General features: G+C 28.7%; 1 protein-coding gene across 4 annotated transcripts in view; it reads right to left on the bottom strand.

The window, feature by feature from the left end:
• The window catches only part of LOC129961847 (agrin-like), a 467273-nt gene that overhangs the window by 192890 nt on the left and 249370 nt on the right, over positions 1-25013 (bottom strand). For all 4 annotated transcript variants that reach the window (XM_056075436.1, XM_056075434.1, XM_056075438.1 and 1 more), the window contains exon 2: positions 11743-11778. Coding sequence is in view for 2 of the 4 variants with exons in the window: in XM_056075434.1 (XP_055931409.1) it covers positions 11743-11778 (36 nt within the window). In the remaining 2 variants the exon portion in view is untranslated. The remainder of the gene's footprint in view (positions 1-11742; positions 11779-25013) is intronic.

The following is a 25013-nucleotide window of genomic DNA, read 5'->3' as shown; positions in this document are numbered from 1 at the left end:
AAAAATAAATGAATAAAAGTGTTTTGATCTCTCTTATTTTAAATAAGAGAGTAATTTTCGAATAATAAAGGAAAGAAAATTGAAAATGATTATAAAAATAGAATGTAGGATACAATAATTTTAGTTTTAATTCTTATTTTTTTAAAAAGGATCAGTTTAGAAAAAGAATTCCTAAAATTTTGTGAATTTCATCAGACAATAAAGAAATTTCTTTAGTATTACAAATCTTTGTTCTCTTCGATGGGTACTGATTTTTCTTATTATCATTATAAATGATATTATAGATAAATATATGAGAAAAATAATTACATCTGAAACAATGCAAGATATTAAATAAAACTTTTTGTAGATTAAATTTCAAAATTCGGATTTTGAGGCTCATAGAGATTTTTATTGTGACTGTGTGCCAAATATCATGGTTGAAACTGCGAGATGTTTTTTTGGAGAAGAGAAGCACATTTTTTTTTCTTTACATTCTTCTTGCCAACTTTATAAGACTTGATAGGAAAAAGATAAATATTCAGACTCTTACATTCTTCTATTATATGTTTATAAACTGATTTGAATGAAATAAAAAGCAACAAAATACTAGAATCGCTTTAAAGTCTTAGCCACTATGATCGCTGATAAAAATATAACATAATTATGCGCTCTAAATTTTATAGCACTCAGATTATCAAAAATGTTTTAATTTATGCATTAGCAACTCACAGATAATACACAATGTGATTAATTAGTTATAATTATGTGATTATTAGCTGAATAACCACATTAGTAGAACACACACATTTCTACTTAGGGTCTAGCAAGGTTGACTTGCAACATTAATCAGTTAATCATAAAACTTCAGTATATCGACGCTTCCTCTAATACCAAAAATGTCTGTTTTACCATTCTTTTATTCAAGTTTCACTTGCTTCTGCAAAACGCGACAGCTAATCTGCAGAGACAAATGTTACAACTTCCAATATTATCCTCACAAACAAATATTTTGTCACCATAGAATAATATAAAATAAAATTATGATATAAATAAAATAACATAAAATTATGATATAAATAAAATAACATAAAATTATGATATAAATAAAATAACATAAAATTATGATATAAAAATGGGAAACCAAAAATGTCAAGGGCATTTTCATTTTTCTAATTTCTTTGGTCACTGCAACTGTGGCACGCATTTTTCAGACTAATAAAAATGTTTTCATGTGATAATTAGGTAAAGCTTGCCGAAATGAAAATGTATCAAGCAGAATCTTTCCCCAAGGAAATGAACGCTTATATCATTCGCGATTTTTCAATCTTGTTTATGCAATTTTACACGCGAATTTACAAAAGCTTCAGCAATATCCAAAACGAGTAGAACGAGGAATCCTATTCCAAAGAATTGCAAGAGAGACTATCACCCCCACAGATGCAAATCCAGTCTTAGTTCAAAAATACCTTTGGGAGAAAAGTACAGAATTCTCTATTCAGAGAATCCAGAAGAAATTCCTTTCCTCATTCAAGATAATAAGAGTCAAGAAGGTCTCTTCGGGTTAACAATCATCGAAACTCCGCGAAAATGAACAATGAATCTTTCTTGAAAAGTCAAGAATTTCTCTTTTCAAGTATCCCCTCCGCTCGGGCCCTTTTGCCATCTGTTGTACAAGTAAAAGAGAGAAGCATCTTCCTTTTGAGACAATATGCGAATGCAGAGCAAAGTGGTTATTATGTCTGAGACGTCGATTTCTGCCTCTAGGCAAGGTCGGTCGTCGAATTTAGGGTTAGAAAGGGGTGGGCTTAGAATTTTTTTATTTTTTATTTTTATTTTTAGGGTTTTTATTTGTTGAAGAGTTCCTGTCCCCAATTTACGCGCTACGGTGAACACTGTAATTGAAACGATCGATTTTTACCACAATGATGGAAGACATAAACGATTACCGAAGTATTACGATGCTTAGTCAATATCGATTTTGGGGTGAAAGAAGGGGAAGTGCTTATCATGGAATATTGCTGATGCGCGAAAATATATGCATAACAAAATTCATTCATATCGAAGTTTATCGTAGAGTAAAAGAATTAAGAAACTATAGATTTTTCTTCGAGTTTTTCATTCCTGCATTAGGTAATCATAATTTGTATTTAATTCTGTACATATTTAAAGGACGTTTTATACTTATAATGTGCACCAAGAAAATCTGATTTCCTAAACATGGTAACCAGCTCGTTCGATTTTACTAGCATGAAAGAAAATTATAGCTGCCATGCTATTTTCATACTTCACACTAGCTATCAGATAAAAGATATTAAGACAAATATTCATAAAATAAATAAATTTGAATAATTTTAGCTTGTATATAGTCCAATAATTCATAAAATAGTTTTATTCCTTTTGTGCTTATTATACTAAATTAAAAACAAAGTTTATATTATATTAATAAAATGAGTATAAAAATTAATTTACCAAATTAACATAAAAATTTTCTTAATCTTTTCTTTTAATATGAAGAAATTCTTTATCCATAATGTACATTTTAATGGTCAGTTATTTTTCAATCAGTTAAAATTTGACTGTACTAAAATGAAGATAATTTTAATGTGCATATTTATCTAATAATTCACTTTAATTCTAAACATTACATCTTCAACACTCTAAAAAGTTTAATATATTTTGTATATTGTGAAATAAGATAATATTTGTCAATTTATTCTTTTAAACCATTATTTATCCCACCACGGCCCATACCAACTGTAATTAAATTAATTAATATATTAAAATAATTAAATTTATTCATTCTATTAATGTATTATTACTGTTATTTTAATGTAATATTATTTGTACAAATATTTTAGATAGGTTTAGTTATATCATAAGGATTTACAAAAAAAAAGTGATAAAGAAGTCGAATTTTAATACGAGATAGTAAAAGATAGTATTCTAATTACAAAAAAAAAAATAATACGTATTTATTACAAAACGTTACAAAAAATCTCTCAACAATTATGGTTATCTTTAAATTTATTCCGCGAAAAGCTGCCCTATCTTTTTCTTCGTAGAATGTGATAAAAATAAACAATTAATCTTACATTTTAGCTATTTTCTTCGGTAAATGAAGTTCAGAAGAACGCTTGTAACTCAAACGTAACAATATTATTAAAAATATTTGTCGAACCTTTAGGCTATAGTTTGCCATTTGTTAAACATTTATGCATATTAATTGTCTTAAAGAATATTCTTCATATCTCTATGTGTTTAAAAAAAACTGCTAAGAGTTTTAAAAATTAATTTTATACATTCTTTTAATACATTTCACGCTATAAATAATATGCTTCGCGGAAATATAAATCTGTTTCTTTTAATTTTAGATTGACTGACTTAGCTACCAGCTAGTTTTCGAGAATATTATTATGTATAATTCCGAAGCAACCTAACATGAATAACTTGATGTTCATGATTTCTGTAGCCAAATATTCTTAATTATCAAACTGTATATGTAAATGCTTTTGTTAAGTTTATTATGCAATGTATTGATTTTTCTAAATGAATACCATTAAAAATATTTAAGTGTTTGGACTTTAAGTGTTTCATTAACCATCTCAGAAACATTATTCCACTTTCTTATTTATCATGCAAATGCGGAGTAAAAAATAGAATGGTTCTTCTTTAACTTTCAAAGATTGAAGAGTAGTAGGCGGTTAAAATTTTTGATGGAACATTAAAAATTGTTTCAATTTTATTGTAACAATAAAATACATTGTTCTAAATTGTGCATTTGTTAAATTAGGAAAACTCAACAAAAATTTCATTCTGATTAAATTGATATCATTAAAAAGTTTAGATAATGGGAGAATTAAAGCGGAAAAATATCAAAATCTAAAATAACTATAATTAATAAAAATTATAAATAATTCTCTCCGAGGTACGCATTCTCGCCTTTCAAAGTATGCATGTTCTCAATTAGATAGTTCTGTGTCAGACGGGATGTATTATACAACATCAATAACAACACAAGTATCTTTAATATTAGCATGGATAAGCAGATCATTTAAAGGGGTATACTTTGAACTTGAGATGGTATAGTTAGATAATATATACTACTTCTTTTTTTCAATTTCATTGAGTTTTATTATTTACTTCACTTTGGATTTAAACTTAAATATTTAAAATTTTTGAGCCAACATTCCGAAAAAAAAGTGGCTAATACATAATTCAAATAAAGTTGAACAGCAAAATTATCATTTATCAGTTCAGATCTTTCCATGCAAGAAAATTGAAATTAATAATTCGATTAGATAAATATTATATGTAAGACAAGAAAAATTTTCACAATTATCAATCCAAAATAAATGAAGAATTAGTTAAAGACAATAAATCTAAAATAATCATTCGATTTCAAGTTCATTAAGTAGATTTTTTTCTCCATTTTTTTGCAGTTTGGGGACTTTCGCACTGAGAACATTGCTGGGAACTCCAAGTTCAGTAGATCAAAGTGGTAGCGAATGTCTTTCTTTTATTTCCTTTAATTCTTTTATGCATGACTATCAGGTTCAATTTGTCAGACTTTCATTTCTGCAATTGGACTGCTATTGTTATGACGAGTAAGCAGTTGTAACTGTTGCTCAATCAGGTGAACGTGAAAAAAGATTGGAGTTGGGTGAATGAAGTAGAAATAATCAAAGGAGTGACTAATTGCTGTAAAATTAAACTTTAATACGCTTCACAACAACATGAGATCTCAAATATAGATATGATATTTTTCATGAGATTGCGAGATCAACAACTTAAATGCACTGTTCCGAGTGGGGACGACTTAACTTAAAAAGATTACATCCCAACAATTAAATTTTTATTGAATATACAATGTTTTTTTACTTTTTACCAATAATAAAGATAGACATACGAAGATGTGCAAATTATACAGTTTCTTTGTTATCTCCAAAAACATAGATAATATTAAGACAAGTACGACACAAAAATATTCCCTCTGTTTCTTTCTTAATCATGTAATAATCGTTATTAACTATCACATTGAGCAATTGGTATTTTTCTGTAGTTATGATTTCGCAGAGTAGTTAGAATTGAAGCTACTTTCCAGAAGTTGATACTGATTCGATAAAAAATGTAAAATTATTAAGTGTGGATTGCACCTAGAAAATCCATGTTTTTCACTTGGCTAGTTGTATGCTGGATGCTCACAAATCGGACAGCCAAGAAATTTATTTGTTTTTTCTGAAGTTGGACAAACCAAAAAAACATTTGTTTATCCTAAAGCACTTAAAAATTAAAGTAAAAAAATTGAATAAATATCATTTATATCTTTCCTTTATTATTCATTCAATTTCAAGGAATTTATTTATTATTGACAAGAAAATAAATATCATTCTTTCCATCATTCCTAATTAAACAGGATAGCTATTTAAAATTCTCTTCTTTTTATCATCGCATATCTGTTAGTAAATTATATATAAAAAAAGTCCATGCATGATTCGATAATATGTATGCAACGTATCATTTAAGAATCATTTAGCAATGAAATGAACACTGGTTTAAAGAAATTTATTACCAATACACATGATAATCATCCAAGCTAAAATTTTCAGAGATACTAAACAAATTTAGATTTCTAGCAAAAATTATTTGAATATCTCTGTATTTTACGTACAAATTCAAACAGCTGCACACTTCTAAAACAAATTTATTAGACAGCGGAATATGCTAAATTTATCCTTTCATCTGACTTCCAGTCATAGTTCTTACTTTTCTCAATCTAAATTAAGACTTCAATAACTCGAAAGTCACTTTATTGGATAAACGGCGGCAGAACTTTTAAGGCTTTTATTTATAATTCTGCATTATCCTAATAAATGACTTTCATCTTTTCGGGCGACTGAATCTTTACACGCCTTTTGTCTTTCACGATAACCGTTTCGCCCAAATTCGTTTCTTCCTATTAATGTTCGCCGATGAGTCATTAATCTCGTCTGCGAAGTGTCCGTTGCCACACTTTGGTAAACAATCATGGATAGTCACTCCCATCGTGGCTGCTTCTGCTGTCTTTTAGGGAAAGGCAACTTCACTTCATACGGGCCAAGACAAATGATAGCTACTACCGTTTTCGGCATCAAACAAAAGAGCTATTGACTGGTCCCAGTCACTGCTGGAAGTATGTCTCCACTCTTTAACATTCATGTTTCAGTTGGCAGAAAATCTTCCGCTCAGATTATGGACCAGTTAACAAGCTAACGACGGCGTTCTATCGTTTAATGGGTTGTTATGTAACGATTCAAGCGATGAATTATAACATCGAATTAATAACAGGTTTGTTATGATATTTCGTTGACTTCGGCTTAAAAAACAATTTTGAATAAAAATTATAAAATTTATCCCTAAAATTTTACTATGAATATATAAAATAATTTTATTACATTTAATTCAAAATTCGATAAAGGAAGGCACTTTGAAATGGTCCTTGCAACTTTTAACCTTGATCAGAAAAGAAGAGTGAAAAGTAAAGAGGTATCCAACTCTCCAAACTTTTAATCGTAAAAAAGTTACGGACATTTGAACCAGAAAAAATATATAAGTGTACTAACTTCTCAAATACAATAAAACTTCAGTGGAATCGGAATAAATGCCTTTGAAACTCCAGCTGAAGCCGCAAGGGAATTTTAAACTTCAAAACTCCTTTAAGTTATATCTAGATATGTTTTCTATTTAATGCCCGTATATACACTTGAAAAAAAAAAATCCCAACACTAAGAAGGACTTGTGCTAGATAAACAAAATTTGGTAGGCATATTTATACATCTGAAAGATTGCATTGATTCAAATTTCGCGCTTATTGCGTAAGTGTGGCGCTAGTAGCGCCACTCAAAATTTATATATCAGGTTTGTTTTAATGCGTGCTGTAAAGTTCGTGAGCGTTATTTATCTTTGAAATCTGACGTATTGAGTTTATGTTAGCCAAGAATGCCTTTAAGAAGACGAAGAAGCCATTACCAACAGCCCTCCGAGTTTGAGCGAGGTCGTGTAATAGGGCTACGAGAAGGTGGATTTTCTTCCCACGATATTGCAGAAATACTTGGCTGGAATGTATCCATTGTGAATGATTGTTCGTAGCAGTGGTCAAGGAATAGTACTGCCTCAAGAAGACCGGTTTCTGGGAGGCCAAGTGGAACTACTGAGAAGGAAGACCGCCATATTCGGCGTACGGCTGTAGCGCATCGTATTGTGTCTGCAGCAGAAGTTCGAGCTGCAGTTGGTAACCACAGTGACACAGCGAACTGTTAGAAATCGGTCCCTTCAAGAACAGCTGCGAGCCAAGCGCCCTGTAACGTGCATTCCACTGACTCCAAACCATTGCCGTTTGCGACGCCAGTGGTTTTCAGCCAGAGCTCATTAGAAGACGGAGTGGTGTTCTGTTGTGTTTTCTGATGAAAGCATGTTCTGCCATGGCGCCAGTTTTGGCAGTGTGTTGGTCAAGAGGAGGCTAGGGGAACAAATCAAACTGTCTGCAGCCTAGACACACTGGACCTACACCTGGAGTCATGGTCTGGGGAGCAATTTCCTATGACAGCAGGGGCACTCTCGTGGTTATCCCAAACACACTGACTGCAAATTTGTTAGTCAGTCTGGTAATTCAACCTGTTGAGCTGCCATTCATGAACATCATTCAAGGGGGAGTTTTCCAACAGGATAACATTCCCCCTCATACCGCTGTTGTAATGTAATGCAGTGTACTGCAACGTGTGTAATTACCTTGGCCTGCAAGATCACCAGATCTGTCTTCAATTGAGCCCATATGGACGACAACTACAGCATCATCCACAGCTAGCCGTTCCAGTATTGACAGAACAAGTACAACAAGCATAGAATTCCATACCACAAAGTGACATTCGGCGCTGTATAACACAATGCATGAACTTTTGCAGGCTTGCATTTAAAATTCAGGAGGATACACCGGTTATTAATGTAACAACATTTCACATTTGAAATGCATTTTCTTGAGCTTAAATTAACCTGTGATCTTGAAAATTCAATCAATTAAATATGTTAACTAGATAAATACATTGTCCAAATTTCATTACTCTACAATAATTTTTTCTTGGTATTGGAATTTTTTTCCGTCAGTGTATTCAGTGTTATAGAAGATGTCGTTTACCTGAATATAAATAATATAAAAATAAAACTTAAGAGGGCATAAATTATAATTTTTTTTGTCAGCATAAAATTCGCCAAAGAGCTGATTTTGTTTATAAATTATGTTATACTGTTGCACAAATACAATAGTTTGAAAAACTCATCTTAAAATTTGAAGCTGATTGATAATTATTAAAATCATCGATTCTTTGACGCATTACTTATTCATTTGTTTATATAAACACATTATCACTTTCTGTTCAATTCTGTTCTGCTGTTGGCGAACGAAATATATCTGATTTAATTCAAAATTCTTGTATTTAAAAAAATTTGAGGACAAAGGAACTTCAATATTTAGTTTTTAAGCCTTTCAAACACATTTGATTTGTTTCTTATTTAAACTGAAGTTTCTTTATCTGTAAATTCATAAAAAAGGAAGATTAGAAATCGTGTCCCCTAAATATCTCTTTCATTTGATGTTGGAAAATGTTTTTTACAAATGAATCTTCCTAAAAATCAACGTTAACCGATAAAGATTGATAAAGCTGTCTCAGTAAAAGTTTACAGGAACCATCAGCCTTTGATATATTAATTTTTTGTATTAAATTTCCACCTTAAGTTAAAGAAAAATATAAAGTGAATACATAAGGTTTTAATTTAACAACATATTTTGAAAATGCTTCGTTATACATTTTATATTTTCTGTCTTACTGAATGTTTGAATTTAGATTGAAATTTAAATATTGAAAAAGACACATCTGAGTTATAGAATTTTGTCAATATCGAGGACTTATAACACGGATGGGTCATTATCTATTTCATTCAAAAATAAAATCTTGCTTTTATAGACAGAAATAATTAAATTGCATTAGATGCTTCACTGAGATGAATCAACATGACTAGTTTTTCAAATTTCAATGACAGAAAGAAAAAGGAAAAGGAATTTTAATCACTGCTCATTTATTTTTTCCCCCTCTGAAATTATTAAGGCCAAACTTTTTAATGTACAAGAGTTGCGTACTGGAATGCATGCATTTTCCACAGCATATCCTCCAGTGAATTTCAGTTCAATAATGAGCATTTAACTCAAAAGGCAAATCATTCCCAGATGCACAATTAAAATGACCATGGTCATTAACTCTCTGTCTCCTTCAAATTGTGCCTCAACATTTCTAACCTCTCCCACACAGTCTCGGCTACATTTAGTGAAAAGATAAAGAGACTGAATTTAAACCTCGAAAAGACTCTTTCAGTAACATTAGGTGTTTCTTGGGAGAATAATAACGCAAAAGAAGGTTACTTTGGATTTAGGAAATGTTGTTTAAAACGCAATAAATCCACATTATATACAGCAGTGCTGGAAAATCACTTTTGTAGTCTTTCCAATTAGAGAGGGAAACTTCTCGTAATTGTTTGAGTAATAGGAATAAAAGACACGCCAGAGGAAAGCTAATGTGTGTGTACAATCTCATGCAACCAACTTGCTCTAAATAATGAAGAAAAACGAACACATTTTAGGTAGAAAGTTGCCTTATTGCATAAAATGCTTATAATGTTGCACAATACTTCGTACTATTATACTAAATAAATCATAAAATGCAAATGATACGTTTTAATTTTATAATTATATTGCATTATATGATTTAAATAAAAAATAATAGATCAGATCGGGAGATACAGTGAGCCATTTTTAATAATTTTATTTTTTCAGAGAATATTGAAAATATTTCACGGTTCTGTACTATAAAATTATGGCATTGTTTTTAATAACTTATGTGGCAAAGAACATGAAACAATTTTTCTAATACATTAAATGAAGTTGAATTATATTTTATTTTAATATAATAGAGTTTGCAAAATTTCAAATGCTCAAATGACGCTTGAGTTATGTTTCTATTTCAGAGTCGGAAATTTCCTCTAAAAATTATTTTTATCGTCAGTAAACTTCTCATTTATAATGTTTCTTTAGAAAAACGCTTGATCCCAAGTTTTTGCTTAAAAATTATTTCCACCCCAACTTGAAATTAGAGAAAGAAACAAATTATTTTCACCCCAATTTGAAAACATTAATTTATTTCATATAGAAATAAACATTAAAAAAAATTCAGGAAATTGTCTGGCAAATTCAAAATTCGTCGAAAGACTATTTTTGAAGACTTTCGACAAAGTCTATTTTGAGTAAATTATATTATGTAATTTATTTGAGATTGAAATTGATTCAACGACCGTTTGCAAAGCCATATATTACGAGTAAAGAAAGGAGAATGATCCCAACTAGTTGAATAAAAAAACGTAAGTAATTGTATTTTAAAATACACCTGATCAATCCTCTTTCTGTTTGTGTTTTATAAAAATTTGAAAATGTATTTCCGGCATCAGCATTATATTTGTGTACTGCCCTAGAACCAAGGATCTTCCTTTACTAGCTACGTAAAGGTTCAAAATGAGACATCAACTAATTTAAAACAGGGATTTTGAAATTAGAAAAGAAAGAAAAGTTGTCGATTATAAAATCACAGTCATGTGTAATGACTTTTATATCTTTATTTTTTATCCCATAACCGCGTCTAGATATTTAAATCATAACTGTTAAATGCGTCAAGAAATTTTGCTTGTTTAAACAATTGGTCTCAGATTACAGAAGTATGAAAAAAACATCTTTCGATTATTCGAATTACAAAACTTATAGAAGAATTTATAATGTAATGATTTCCGTTTTTACTATTTGATTTGCTTTCAGTCTCAATGTTCTAATAAATTATTCTTTTTAGCATAATAATTCTAGCCCTTCAATATAATTTCAATTTTTTCACATCAGGCTTCTGTCTCCTATTACAGCCATAAAAATGTAAAAATCCCAAAAGAAGAGAAATAATCAAAGTCATTCGCAATAACTATTTTATCTGTAATAATATTTAGTGATCAAATTGGTTTTTAAAATTGGCAATTCTGAAGTAATATGCAATAATCTTATTCATGTATTTAAATTTTGTATAGTATGTTCAATCTCTAGTTATAAAAACATAACTCGAAAAACTAAATTAATTATTTTAAAACACTAAATCAAAAAACAAAAGTACTACTTGCAACTAAGCTACTTTTCTTCGATAATAAGCTGATAAGTGGTGAAAGATTTTAAAAGAGAAATAAAAGAGAAACAGAATTTTTGAATTCAAATGCAAAATAAAATACAGGAAATACAGCTTTAACAAAGAGACTTAATGTTCCTTAAGTAGAAAAAAAAATTAAGATATATTTTAGAAATGTGTTACTTAAAATTTTTCTGTTACTAAAATATTTAAACAGTCCAAATCCAAACTCAAAGGAAAAAAATTCCGAAATTACAAAGTTTAACAAACTTTTTTTTTTCAAATCAAAAAGAAAAATTCAAGATACGAAAAATATTTGAAACCTAAGTACTTTATTTCCTGATTGTGCAATCTATGAAAAATAAATAACTTTCGGAATGAAAATAGTTTTGAAAAACAATTTATAAAAATCTTCTAATCAAGTGTTATGAAGTTGATATGAAATACGAGAAAAAGCAATACTACTTTAAAAATCATTTCTTAGGAAAAAAAACAAAAACAGTATGAACAATTGATCCGTACTTACTCTCTTGAATATTCGGTCTTCTTTTGTATGGTATATCTGAAAAGAAAAAAAAAGCATCAATATAAACAACTTTCGAAATACATTACGAAAAATACATTAGCGGAAAATTTATTTCCTTTTTTTTCCTTTCAAACAAGTTTCGGAGATATATCTAATGTTCTTTTTTCAAATATATATTTATATATACATTTAATAACACGGTAAAACTTCTAGAGCATTCAACAATGCATTTATTGACGTGGAAAAAACTAAGACACTTTACTTCCTTTCTTCTAGACGAAAAATTCATTTATTGTCTTCTTAAAGTAATTCTAGACAGCATCGACTTTCTGCATTGATTCGAAATGCTGTTTTTAAGTTGAAGAAGAAGAGACTCTTATTATGCAAGTTTTCTTTGCACTTAGCACTGATTCTACACGTTTCCATGGCAACTTAATTGCATCTCTCTCATAGAAACGAAAGCTGAAATCGCTTTCGTGTTAAAATCAGCAGAATAATACTTACAGAAATACGTTTTTGCTACAACAAAAGCTCGGAGAAAGTACTGAAACATGTTAATAAAATAAAACGTTATCACGTGAGTTATGTAGCCCGTTGTGGAGGAAAAGATAAAAAAAAGTAGTGTTTAATTTTAGATCTTTCTTGAGTAAATTATCTTCGGGGATTAATGATAATTTGATGCTCGAACAGCTAAGAACATGACTTCTGAAGAAAATAACAAGATGAATTAACGCTTAAATGAACAAATAGCTTTGAAAAATTTCCCATTTTTCCGTTTGATCAGTATTGTAAAGAATAATATTACAGAAAATATAAGCATTTAAACTCTTCGAATCAAGGCACTTAAATGTATGTTGTTATGAAATTTTACGGAATCATGATTTTTTTTTATGTCATCTGTATTTTAATGGCTACTCATAACTTTTTTAACTACTTATTTTTCATAACGGTAATGATAGTTTAAAAGTATTTTCCCTTTAATAAAAAAGTATATTTCTTTTATAACTCTGATAATGCGATTTAAAGCCTAACTTTGATAGTAAACGCTATCTTTACTAATGTATCAATATCTTTAATGGCAAGTAGATATTAATGATAAAAATTCTTGGATTCAGAGATTTAACTTGGAATTCAATAACAGAAGACCGATTTAAAAAAATCACGAATGAGGATTTTCAGAAATTTTATTTCGAAATAGATGCTTAAAGCAATTAAATTGTGTCTGGGTAAATGCATATACGTCAATTTTTTTAATTGTGAGGTATTTAATATTTTATTAGATACTGTTTCATTATGAAACTAAATGTATTTATATCAGATAAATTCAACCAATCCACGTTCTTAAACTAATCGATAATTTTCTAATCACTTTAAATTTCACTTTAACTTCATGTTGAGCAGTTTTCAATCTTTCTCACTCTTCTCAAGGTCGAATTTTTGTAACCTTAACTGTCCAAAGCAACAATGACAAATTATGTGAAAATCGAGCGGTAAATTCTTGCACAACTATATTTCGATAAGATATTCTGTTGACGATATGTAAGCTGTGAATAAAAACTTTTAAAATCTGCTATACTTAGTTTTGCTTAATCATGATGAAGACGAATAAAACTGTAAAATTTCAAATGACTCCCCTTATTATATGCATGTAATGATTTCAATTTATCTATTCTAAAAACAACTATTTTTCATCACTCGGATTCAGCCTTCACTTTATATTTCTGAATTTTCAGACTCTTATTTTCCTACACTCCTTCCCCATTCTCTTTTTAGGTTCACGCTTTTTCTTTTATTTTCAGTCTAAATGTCTCAGAAATCACCAATAAGTTATCCAGACAAAGCAATTCTCAGAAACAAGTTCATTGGCAAAAATTTTTATTAAATCATCATGATCTGCATTTTGACATGTCAAAAAAAAAAAAATCCATAGAACTTTAAGCATTCTAAGAATAATAAGACTGCCTTAAAGATTTATCTTCTATATTTCTATATCTATCTATTTCTCTTCTAAGAGCAAACACTATTTAAGATATTGTCAATATAATGGTAATCATTCCAACCCACCGGAAGGCACATGCAAAAAAAAAAAAAAAAAAAAATGAATGACCGCACCACCGCCCCAGTAACACTGGCAGGAACTGTGGTTGAGCCCTAAGAGCCCTCATTGGCCAAGGTACAACCGTTCCCTAAGGAGGTATGTCCCGTCATCGATGGGAGGAGCCATACCTCTATCTTTTCGCGTACCCATAAGGGTGGCGAGAGTCAATCACAAATACCAATGTCTCATACCCAAATACGAGGTGCCCCCTCCCCCTCGTGGGACTTTGGTACGGTGGTGAAAGTGATCAAGTTGGAAGGAAATGATAAATGAGTTTATGTTTTCTTGTTATTTTAAAATGTAGCTTTATTTTTGCATTTAAATACATGTGTATTATGTAATAATATATTAATGAACCATTGATATGTGTGGTTTAACTCTTACTAAAATGACATTTTGAAGCTAAAAAAATTAATTCGTTCTTTTTCTATTGAATTTATTACTCTTAGAAGTACGAAGATATTTGTCTTTAATAAGATTCCCCACTTATGTAAATCGAATGTCAAACAAATATATGAAATCAAGATATTTTGGATAAATTATGACATTCTATATGTTTTAAAATATAATTTTACGATCAAATATGTATAATCATCTCCTGACAAATCAGATGTTCCAAAAACGATAAGTAAAAAATCTAGAACGTATAGAAATTTGAAATAGGTCCACATATTATTATTACAACACCACAGGAAAAATGTAATTTCTAAAAGGAGATTTCTTATAATGAATTTAGCTGTTAAATATTACTGATGGAATAATATCTAGAATTAATTTTTAAAAAATTGACAAAATGATCAAAATTTCATGCAAAGTGACAAATTTACTTTACTGTTTAGTGAAACGGTGCAATAAACAACAATTTATACCCAGAACCGCTTCAGTTATTTCAATCCCAGATAAAGACTGAAGCTAAACAATGTATCATATCGCTAAAAAAGCTACAATAATCATTTAAGTACATATTAAATTTTCACACAATTGAATATCATATCAATTCAAACGTATTTTAATCTTTATCCGGAACAAAGAAAATACATCAAATAATATTCCGAAATTTTAATTTCGATTGCCCCTTTTGAATCCTTTTTAATGACGTGGGTTAAGAAATAATAGGGAGAAATAAAAAAAAGGCAATTTCTGGTTCACTGATCTGTAGTAACGCATTAAATCGAAGATCATATATTTATACTTGGAATTGTGTGCATTACTTTGAAATGAATCCAAGCACATATATTATTAAAATGTGAATATGGAACATCTTTGGAAAGAAAGATGCAGATATTAAAAATAAAAATAATGAAAATGGGAACTAAGTCGTGGTTTGGTAAAATAATAATTCTTAATTCATTTTCCATTCATTTTTTTTTGTGAAGAAAGGAACCATTGTGAAAATAATTACAATTGAATCCATTCTTCATTTTTCCACGCAGTAGTTTTTAACCAAAAAAAGAATTTGTTGCAGTTTCTCTGTCCATAAGTTAAAACAGAGATTCTTCTTTTCCATTTCAAATGGATGAAAATTGAAATTTGAGGAAACGTATCTGGTGCGTGGCATTTAAATTCTCTATCATGATATTCGAGTTCCAAGTGAGATAAAATCACACATAATTTTAAAATGCAAAAGACGGGGATTCCGCAGCGATATGAAAATCATTTTTTTTTCTTGTATCGCTTCATATGCAGTTTCACTGACGCAATATGTAGATTTATGTTGCAGAGTTAATTATATAGAAAGAACATTTCGAAATGGTGGTTTAAAAAAGAATATATAAGAAAAATATAGTGAAGTAAGGTGTGATAATGTAGAAAAGTAAAACCAAAAAATTTAGATCTAGACAGTATATATACTTTAAAAAAAATTATATATAATATTTCCTTGCACTGCTATAATGTTACAGCAGCAGAAAAAGAATAATATTATATTTTCATAAGATTGCTGGAAATAGAAATTATTTTTTAAACTTTAAACAGTGTAAATTTAGTTAAAATTATATGTAAAGTTAAGCTTAAGTGTCGAATAACTACTTTGAAATATTTGACTATGCTCGGACGCCCCTTTTTTAAAATAATGATATTTGAAGTAATATTTTTCTACTCTCAAATGATATTTATTCAAAATTCAATATATCGTACAGAAATATAATTCATATTTTAATATTTTTTATATATATTAATAAACTTCCTTGAAAATTCATATTATATATCAGCGACTATTTATATATTTATCGATGTGTTGACTACAGTCTAAAATAAAAATGTAGGATAGCTCAAAATTCTTGCAAATAGTAAGAATTATAATGTAAAAGAGATTTTTGTAGAAAAACTTTATTTTTTTAAAAGTTTAAAAGATTTAGAATTAGAAGTTAAGAAGAAGTTAGAGTAGATGTTACAATGATTCATTTTGGTACTCGTATTTTGGTCTATTCTCTATTCAGTATTATAAAATAAAAGTATATCACATTTCAGACTAATGTTTTTTAACAATATTTTAATAATCATGCATTAAAAGTTAAAATTATAAATAAATACATACATCTACTAATAATAAAAGCGAATGTGTGTGTCTATATTTATGACCATATCAGTCAATTCGCTTGTCGAAGTTCTAAAGAAAAAAACTTTTGGTTCATATTTGTTTCGTAGGATAAGAATATGCATTTAGAAGCATTTTATTAGCTCTTATTTTAGAAGTTCATAGGTATAGGTATCTGACAAATTTGTAATTCTCATTATACATGAACTTTATAAAATTTGTATTGAGACTCACATTGGCCAAATCAGAATACTTCAACAATCAATACATAAAACATCATATTAAAAACATGGATGACTACAGGTACAAAAGTCTCTTATTGGTTTATTGGTAGTAATTTAACAATTGTACTATTTTTTTCCTGAAGTTCGGCAATTTCTTTACATTTTTATTTATTTAAGAATGATTTTTATGTTTAATTTGGAACAATTTAATGGCAATTACACATAGAACATACATTTTTCTCAACTTTCATTATTATATCAAATTGTTTTTCTACCATTTTTAAAAACTTAAGAATGAATATATTTTTTTAAATAATTTGGAGTAGTCAAAATTTCTTGGCAAAGTTTGAGTTATGAACATTATAAACTTATATTTTTTAAAAAATTAGTGCGTGTTAGATGTATCTGCACTAATCTATTACATTTACGGCCATAAAATTAAGCACACAGATATTGTTAATGGTAAAGCTGCTGAAAGCTCAAATCCTAAAATTTAGGTTTTTTGATTATATTTGGGAGTAATATCATTTATAGTAATTGTAAAAATCTATATACCAACGACAAAGATAGACCGTTTAAATAAAATTTGACTTGAAAACCTAAAACAATTTTCAGAATTAAAATTTGTGTCTGTCCCCCATAAAAAAAACTGAAAAGATTAAAATTTAAATTCGTCCATCTATTAAACATTATTTCTTTCAAATACTTTCAAGGAATAAATAATGAAAAAAGAATGAGTAAAATGTCATATTTCTTATTTATTTTTTAAAATAATTGTTTCCTTGATATATTTTTTTAAATATCTTTCCAATATATACGATCAGGAATACGTCTTCTTTGGCCTGTTATTGTATCATTTGTCTTTTGTACTTCGTGCATTTGGCCGCAGTATAGATTTTAATGGTCGTAGAAAAAAAATTATTAAAGATAATTTAAGGAGATATCCTTGAAACAAAATAAAACAAAGGTATCCTTTATTATATCTATCCTTTTTTTTTAAAAAAAAAGAAGAGTTGTGACAAAAATTTTATTTCGAATTACAGAATTAAGACATAAATAGGCCTGCAAATAAATTTTTCATCAATATTCGAGATGGGCAGCGCTTTGCGAAAAATGCTAGTACATATATTAACTTCATATACTAATATATTGCGTATAATGTTAGTATATGAAGCAATGGTATTCCCGGAATTTTCTCGCTTCCTCTCTAAAAATTTACTGTATTATTGAACACATGCAACACCAACAATAGTGTTTCAAACGAGCCTATTAAAGTGCGATCTTCGATAATTTCTGAGGGCCGTAAACCGCTGGAATGTATTTAATGTATAAGCACCAGAAAATCGAATAGGCGTTTTGAATATATTTTTTCAAATAGCTTAAAAACAAAGTTTGACACAAAACTACTATTTAAGTCACAAGTTTACATACAACATTTCATATATTTACGTCATAGTGTGTTTGAGCTATCGTGTTTATAAGTTTGTGAAAGTAAAGACCAGCAGATGTCCAGCTCTATGATAGATTTGTTTCCAAATCTAATAAGTATTTGCATTTTCGATATTAAATCTGAGAACTAAATTTTTTCAGTCTTGATCAAACCTCTGGTAGTTAGCGTATTAACTTATATCCACACAACCGGGGGAAAAAAAACTTCTCTGAATGGTTCAGTTTAGTTATATTAACGTCCCGTTTTTAAAGCACAATAAGGCTATTTTAGGATAGACCTCGTAATTTTGAACAGCGTTCAAGTGATGAGGACGGCACCTGAGCTGGCACCCCTTCTCCAGACTTCCGCACCATACCAGTGGGAGGACTTTTGGTCCCGATGGATTTAGTGTGCCACAAACCCTTTTACAAGACGCTTGTTAGGTGGGATCGGGTCTCGAGTATGAAGCTCTTCAGGTCCAAAGCCGTGATATTACCACCATGCCAAGGCGGATCTTCACTGAATGGATTTCATTCACAACTTGAGAGAAATCTATAAATTTGGAGAAGAGACTATACATGAAATTTCATCTATCTCATACTAAGTGTTTACATTATCATGTTCCAGATTGATATACATACATATTTTTTAAAATTGATTTTTCGAACTCGGAAAGATTTGAAGTACAAAATTCATCAAAATCTGGAATTGAATTAAAAAAAAATATTACAATATTATTATTATTTTGTATATTTCATTATATGAGAAAGTAAATTTTATACAAAAAATGCATATCAAATACTTACCTCAATAAATACTAGACAAAAACGAATAAAATATCGATTCAGGTTTCTCAAATATTATTTCTTAGACTATGATTTCACAACCCACTCCCATGTTAGTCTGTAATATATATATTATATATAGGAAACTTTCTCCCTAGCGTGGTCAAGATATCAAAATCTAGATTCTAGGTTTTATCTTCCCTTTTTTTAAAAATTCGTTTCTGCCATTGAGGAAGGAGGAAAAAAAGTTTATTTAATCCTCTCAGATAAAGCTCCTTTTTTTTTAGAAAAGCAGAGTATCAAAGGATGAAATCCACACATGCTTTCAGCCTTTATATAAACTTATAAATCCATTATTTCGAAATCCCGGCGAGTGAAACGAAGAAACTTTTATTTGAGAAATATTTATAGAAATTTTGGAATCGAAGTTGAAACATATGAGGGAGTTTGTTTTAAAGCGTTTGATTTGAAATTATACAGATAAAGCGCAATTCATTCCTAAGATATAAAGTTTGAGTTTTTAATAAATTATAACTTTGAAATGAAACATTTCCTCTCATATGAAAGCACATAATAATGAAAAAAAGCGTACAAGTATTTTTTTTTATCATTTCCACTTTTTTTTTTCGAAATGGCTCATCAAATTATTATGTTCAACTGGAAATCACATTTTGATTCCTAATAATGTATCTTTAAGTATTAAAAATGCAAAAAAAAAAAAAAGTTCTCAGCTAACTAGTTCGAATTTTTAATATTGTTTCTTTGGGTGGTTAGTGTCATTGTAAGATAGTTTTATGGACACCGAATGGAAACCAGGTGAATGATCCATGGTATTGTTGACGAACTTTGGCTATAAAAATGATGACTCTCGAAAACTCAGGAATTTTGGAAATATCACTTTTGGGACTTGAGATCAGGAAACTTCTATATCCTGTCAAAGAAGCCATATAAGCGGAGTCATACACGAGAGAATCAGTCGAATGACATTTCTTTCTGGAGTGTTGATGGCGATGCGAGTTCTCTAAGTACTTTAGTTTTGTGCAGTTATTAAATTAGCGATCAGCTATTGGTGTGCATGTTGTTGATTTCTATTGTCTTTATGAACACTTCGTCAGTATTCTGCGACTTATGATTTCTGTAGTTAAATGAAACGTCGTGAACCGTTGTTCAACTTCTTAATGGATATCCAGCAGGTGAATTCTCTCTCACAATATAAACACCTTTCTAACTCCATCGAAATCACTATTTAAATATTTAAAGACAAGAAAATTTGCAAACTTTTGTTATTTAAATTTTTTTTTCGAGCATACAAAAGATGGATTTCAATGTGTATCTGACAACTTTTGATAAGGTCGTGCTAAAATCTCACTTTGAACATGAGAATACGTCAAGGTGGTGTTTTATCTACTTTCTTTTCAATATTAAAAATTTTAATATTACTGGAAAATTGAAAGCTTCTTCAATTTCAAAGTTTGATTTAAATGCATTCATTTTATTTTAAGATCAGTTTGCCGAAATATTTTTCAAAACCATGCAGTTTGCAGTTAAAAATTATATATTGAATATTGTTTTAACTGCGTTTCAGCTGTTTTGTCAATTGTTTTGTGATTTTATTTATTTTCTCAGATAATTAGGAAAACATTTATAATGATTTATCTTCACAAATACGATGCTTATATTTTTATGAGCTGCCTTCAGTAACCAGCTAATTTTTCCCAAAAATAATTTAGCTGGGCTATCATTTTTAAAACTGTCCATATGAAATAGCTAATTATAATAAAGTGTTTCTTTCGTTTATGAGGTTCACAAGATTTCATTTTTAAATAAAATACTCTCCAAATTAAATAATACGCAGTATGACTCTTTTTCTTTACAATCAAATTTTTTGTGGCCAGCTTCCATTGTGAATTGCAAAGAAATAAAATGTGTAAATCAGATGTTTCATAATTTATAGCAAGATCTGTTTAACCAGGTTAAGTTTCATAAAGTCGTCAAACTTTTAAAAAGTCGGAAGTTTGGAAATTTTTCAAACTGATTAAAAATTTTAAACAAATTGAAATGAACATGCGAGGTATGCTTGAAAGATTGCAACTAAATTTGTAGAATTGCTGTTGCTCTACGTTTAGAAGGCCAATTTGCAGACCATCAACAAATAAAAAGTTATACTTATCCTTTATTATTATTAGACCTAAAACTAAACCAATATGACATTTTTTATAAAAGTAGAATCATTCAAGTACTACTACCAATATATATATATATATATATATATATATATATATATATATATATATATATATATATATATATATATATATATATATATATATATATATATTCGATTGTGCGTTTAAAGAAGAGAATTGCATTCAAATTCATTAGAATGAAGACACAAATTTGGTATTTTTTATTTTAATATACTAATTATCACTCTGAATAATTCTGGTTGTTTTTGAATCTTGCGTCACGGAGAAAATCATTATTCTACTACTTCTCCCTATATCTGCAGTAGTTATCTCATTTGTTTTCAAACCATCTGCCTTTACTTTCGATACAATTTTATTTTGCATAGCTATATTTAAATAATTAATGTCGGGCATACGAAGACATACAATTCGAAGTTAATAATCTATCAAAGTTGCATTTAATCAAGTTTATCCACTGAATCGACAAATAATGGAAGTTACTGCTTAATGGAACCTTTGACGTTATTAGACGCTATATATTGGTTGAAAAAATATTCGGAATATTTGTTTTACTTTTATATTTATATGCAAAGACATATTTAATGAAGAAATAAGGAAATATTAAACAAAAAATTCATTTCAGAAATTCAAAGTTAAGTATTACGTATTAAGAGTATAATTTGTTGTTCCAACATTAGTATTTGTAATGTTAGTAAGATAAAACATACTGATTGCAATTTATTAAATTATAACATGCATTATAAAATTAAAAATATTTGTTTTTTGCCAATGATCCATTTGTGAAGACACTCCCCCCCCCCCCGCCTTTAGAAACGTGGATGAGAAGACATCGTACTAATAAGCGGGTTCTCGGTTTTCTTATCACCCTTCCCTTCACATCTTCTATAATGAATCATTCCTCCTAAAGGAGTATTGGTGCATGAGCTACTGAAAGTTGTTTATCAGATACTTATAGTACACATATTATTACTCGCGATGGCCCGTCATTCTGTAGCATCGGATGGCGTGGCTCAAAAATGTTGTTAGTTTTTTTATGAATTAACTTTTAGATGTTTTGCAGATATTTACTGAAATAATAATACTGATAAATTAGAATATAATATTTTTCATAATTATTGATTTATTTTAAATTTATTGACACATTTTATTATTGCAAATATATTCAATAAAAATATAAATACATATTTTAACCAGTATTAATATTAAATTATAAATAGAAGACAATTTACTAAATTCCTAAAATTATAAATTTTTAACTAAATATAAAAAAAAACATTAAAAAGTTATCATCAGAAAATTAATTTTTATTCAGCTTTTATTTTTTTTAATTAGCACACTTTAATAACAACTTCGAGACTAATAATTACTCATCTTTTAGTTTATTGATCAAGAGAACATGAATCAATAATACAGGTGTTAAGTTCCTACAGTTGAAATTAAATTACCATTCAAGTAGCATAAGAAATAATTGAATACTATTAAATTTCTGAAAAACATCGAAAACATGTATCAAAAAATAAAACATAAAAATGAATGTTTCCTTGGGCTGTATTCAAAAGTACTGATGCATGCATTTTTAGTCAAAATTCAAAAATAAATGAGGAACAGAAATGAAAATTAAGGTATCCTTTCGTAGAATTCGTATTGGATATTAAATAAAGAGACAGCGTTTCATTAAAATTTTCTCAAGCTGAATCAAAAGCTTTGAAAAGCTTTTAATTCCTTAATTCGACGCAAGCATTAATTAGGAGAATAATTAACTCGAATAGTGTTTCTAAAAATTCACAGAATGTGTTTTGAAATGAAATTTTATCTTAAAGAAAAAAAAAATGTCATCTATAAACTGAGATTAATTATAAACAAATGTTCCTAAGATTTAAGAAATTTTTTTCATAGTGATTTTAAAGACTCTAGAAATAAATAATTTTTATGTGCGAATATAGAGTACAAAAGTAAAAGTGAACAAATGCAGAATTTCATTGTCGTGGTATAAGTAAACGAAACAAAAGATCGCATTCATTTCGGAACGATGATTCTAAAATCAAGGAAAGAACTACAAAATCAGATATAAATTATATAATAAAAAATTAATACTGAAACTTGCTGTTAGCAGTAACTTGTTGTAGCATACACACATAAAAAACGAGACATTAAAAGAAGATTTCTTTAAAGGAAATGACTGCAAAATGCTTCTTTGCAGTAATATCCTTTCATGCATCATTTCTGTCCTTTAAATTGTATTAAATGTAATAAAAATTGCATCAGCAGGTAGAGGATATGTACAAAAGATGAGTAAGTTTCAGTATTCCGAAAATAAAAATAATGGTACAGGTAGTTGGGAGAAATGATTACAGAACTTACTGTTGGGCCATACATAATTAGAAAGCACGCACTTTTATTGAAACACTCTAAAAGAAGAATAAAAACACTTTCTGGCAATGCTATCTAATAAATTTTATTTAATTTAGTTGTCACCGAGTCTAGAAAATAGTAAAACTAAAGTGTTACAAAATGTTATGTTTGTTCTCTGTTGCTAGCGATACTACTACGTACGACAACTTGCTAAATTATATATGTTTATTGGATCTGCGGAATATAACTGTTGCGAAGAAGCTACGATTTTTTTTTTTTTTTGACTTTTCTCTTTAAAAACGTTAATTGCTCTCAATTACCTCCGTTTTTGTAACGGGGTAACTGGGTATAGGGTTCTAATATAACAAAAAAACATTTAGGAATTTGAAATAACTGTCTTAAAGTTAGTAAATAATTATAAAACTAGTAATGCAGTGTGCATAACTGATATAATCCTGGTTTTTTTAAGTGAAATTAATATATATCATGCGATCTGCATATATATATATATCTTTCTAAAAATGAAGATGGTTATTAGTAATAATCTGAAGCCATTCAATATTAAAAATGGAAGAAAAACTAAATCACTGACGAGGAAGATAAAAATTAGGTACTAATGGAGGGATCTAAAGTTAATAATTGTGAATCTTTAGACAAGAAATGAAAGCTGTGGCGATAGAGGAAGTAACATATCTCGAATCGAACTACGGATGATGTTTCAAAGAATATGTGAAATAGGATTACAAACAATGAAATTGTAAGTATGAAGAGTTATTGAAGATTTATGGAAATAATGAGTTGATAATGAAGCGGATATAACAACTTTAAGGATCAACAGTTTTACCAAATCAAAACTTTAATAGCGAATAATTAGTTTGCGATTTTCATGTGTCATATTAAATCTACATTTCCAAATTTTTGTCGTTGAAACAGATGATAAAAAAGAAGTGCTTTTCAGGAAAAGTAAACATCATGGAAAAATTATTTAAAAAGCGTATTAATAATTTTACTTGAAATGAAAGCTTTACTTTCCGCTAATAAATTGAAAGACTAATATTACTAACTTACAAACTATAATGGTTTTTTTTTATTTTAAATATTTCCTTCTGATGTGTCATAATATTCAGTTATTTCGGTTTTTCTAACTTTTTTTCTAAATTTTTCCAGATAAAGTAGGTGATTATAAGGTACTACGAAATAAAAGTATTAAATAGTTTGATAGTTTATATGAGAAATTCCAAAAAATAAAAAGTAGTTTTGCAGAAAAAAAAATAAAAAAAAAACATCAACAATAATTTGGGATAATTGCGAGCAGGTAAATGGCGATTGGGACAATCATCACCTCAAAAATTTTCTAAAGTATATTCGCTTTTTCAGTTAAAAATTGAAACACGTATATAAAATTACCTCGTAATTTCTGGAGTAATTGGGATGTTTGCATAAGCGAGAAAAGTTAATTAATAAATTATTGTGAAAAAAAGTCCATTCTTAAAGGAAAACTAACAGAACATGATTGTTCACAGAAAAAAAATATATAAATTTCCTCTTAATCTCATACTGTCATTTTAAATTTATAAAAAAATTATGTCTTCAAAATTTTCCCCCAATTATACTAACTGACAACATTATTTTTTCTTTAT

This window comes from Argiope bruennichi, chromosome 2 (assembly GCF_947563725.1).
Source record: "Argiope bruennichi chromosome 2, qqArgBrue1.1, whole genome shotgun sequence".
NCBI lineage: Eukaryota > Metazoa > Arthropoda > Arachnida > Araneae > Araneidae > Argiope > Argiope bruennichi.
Note: the sequence above shows the minus strand (reverse complement) of the source record. Positions and strands in the feature narration are given on the sequence as shown.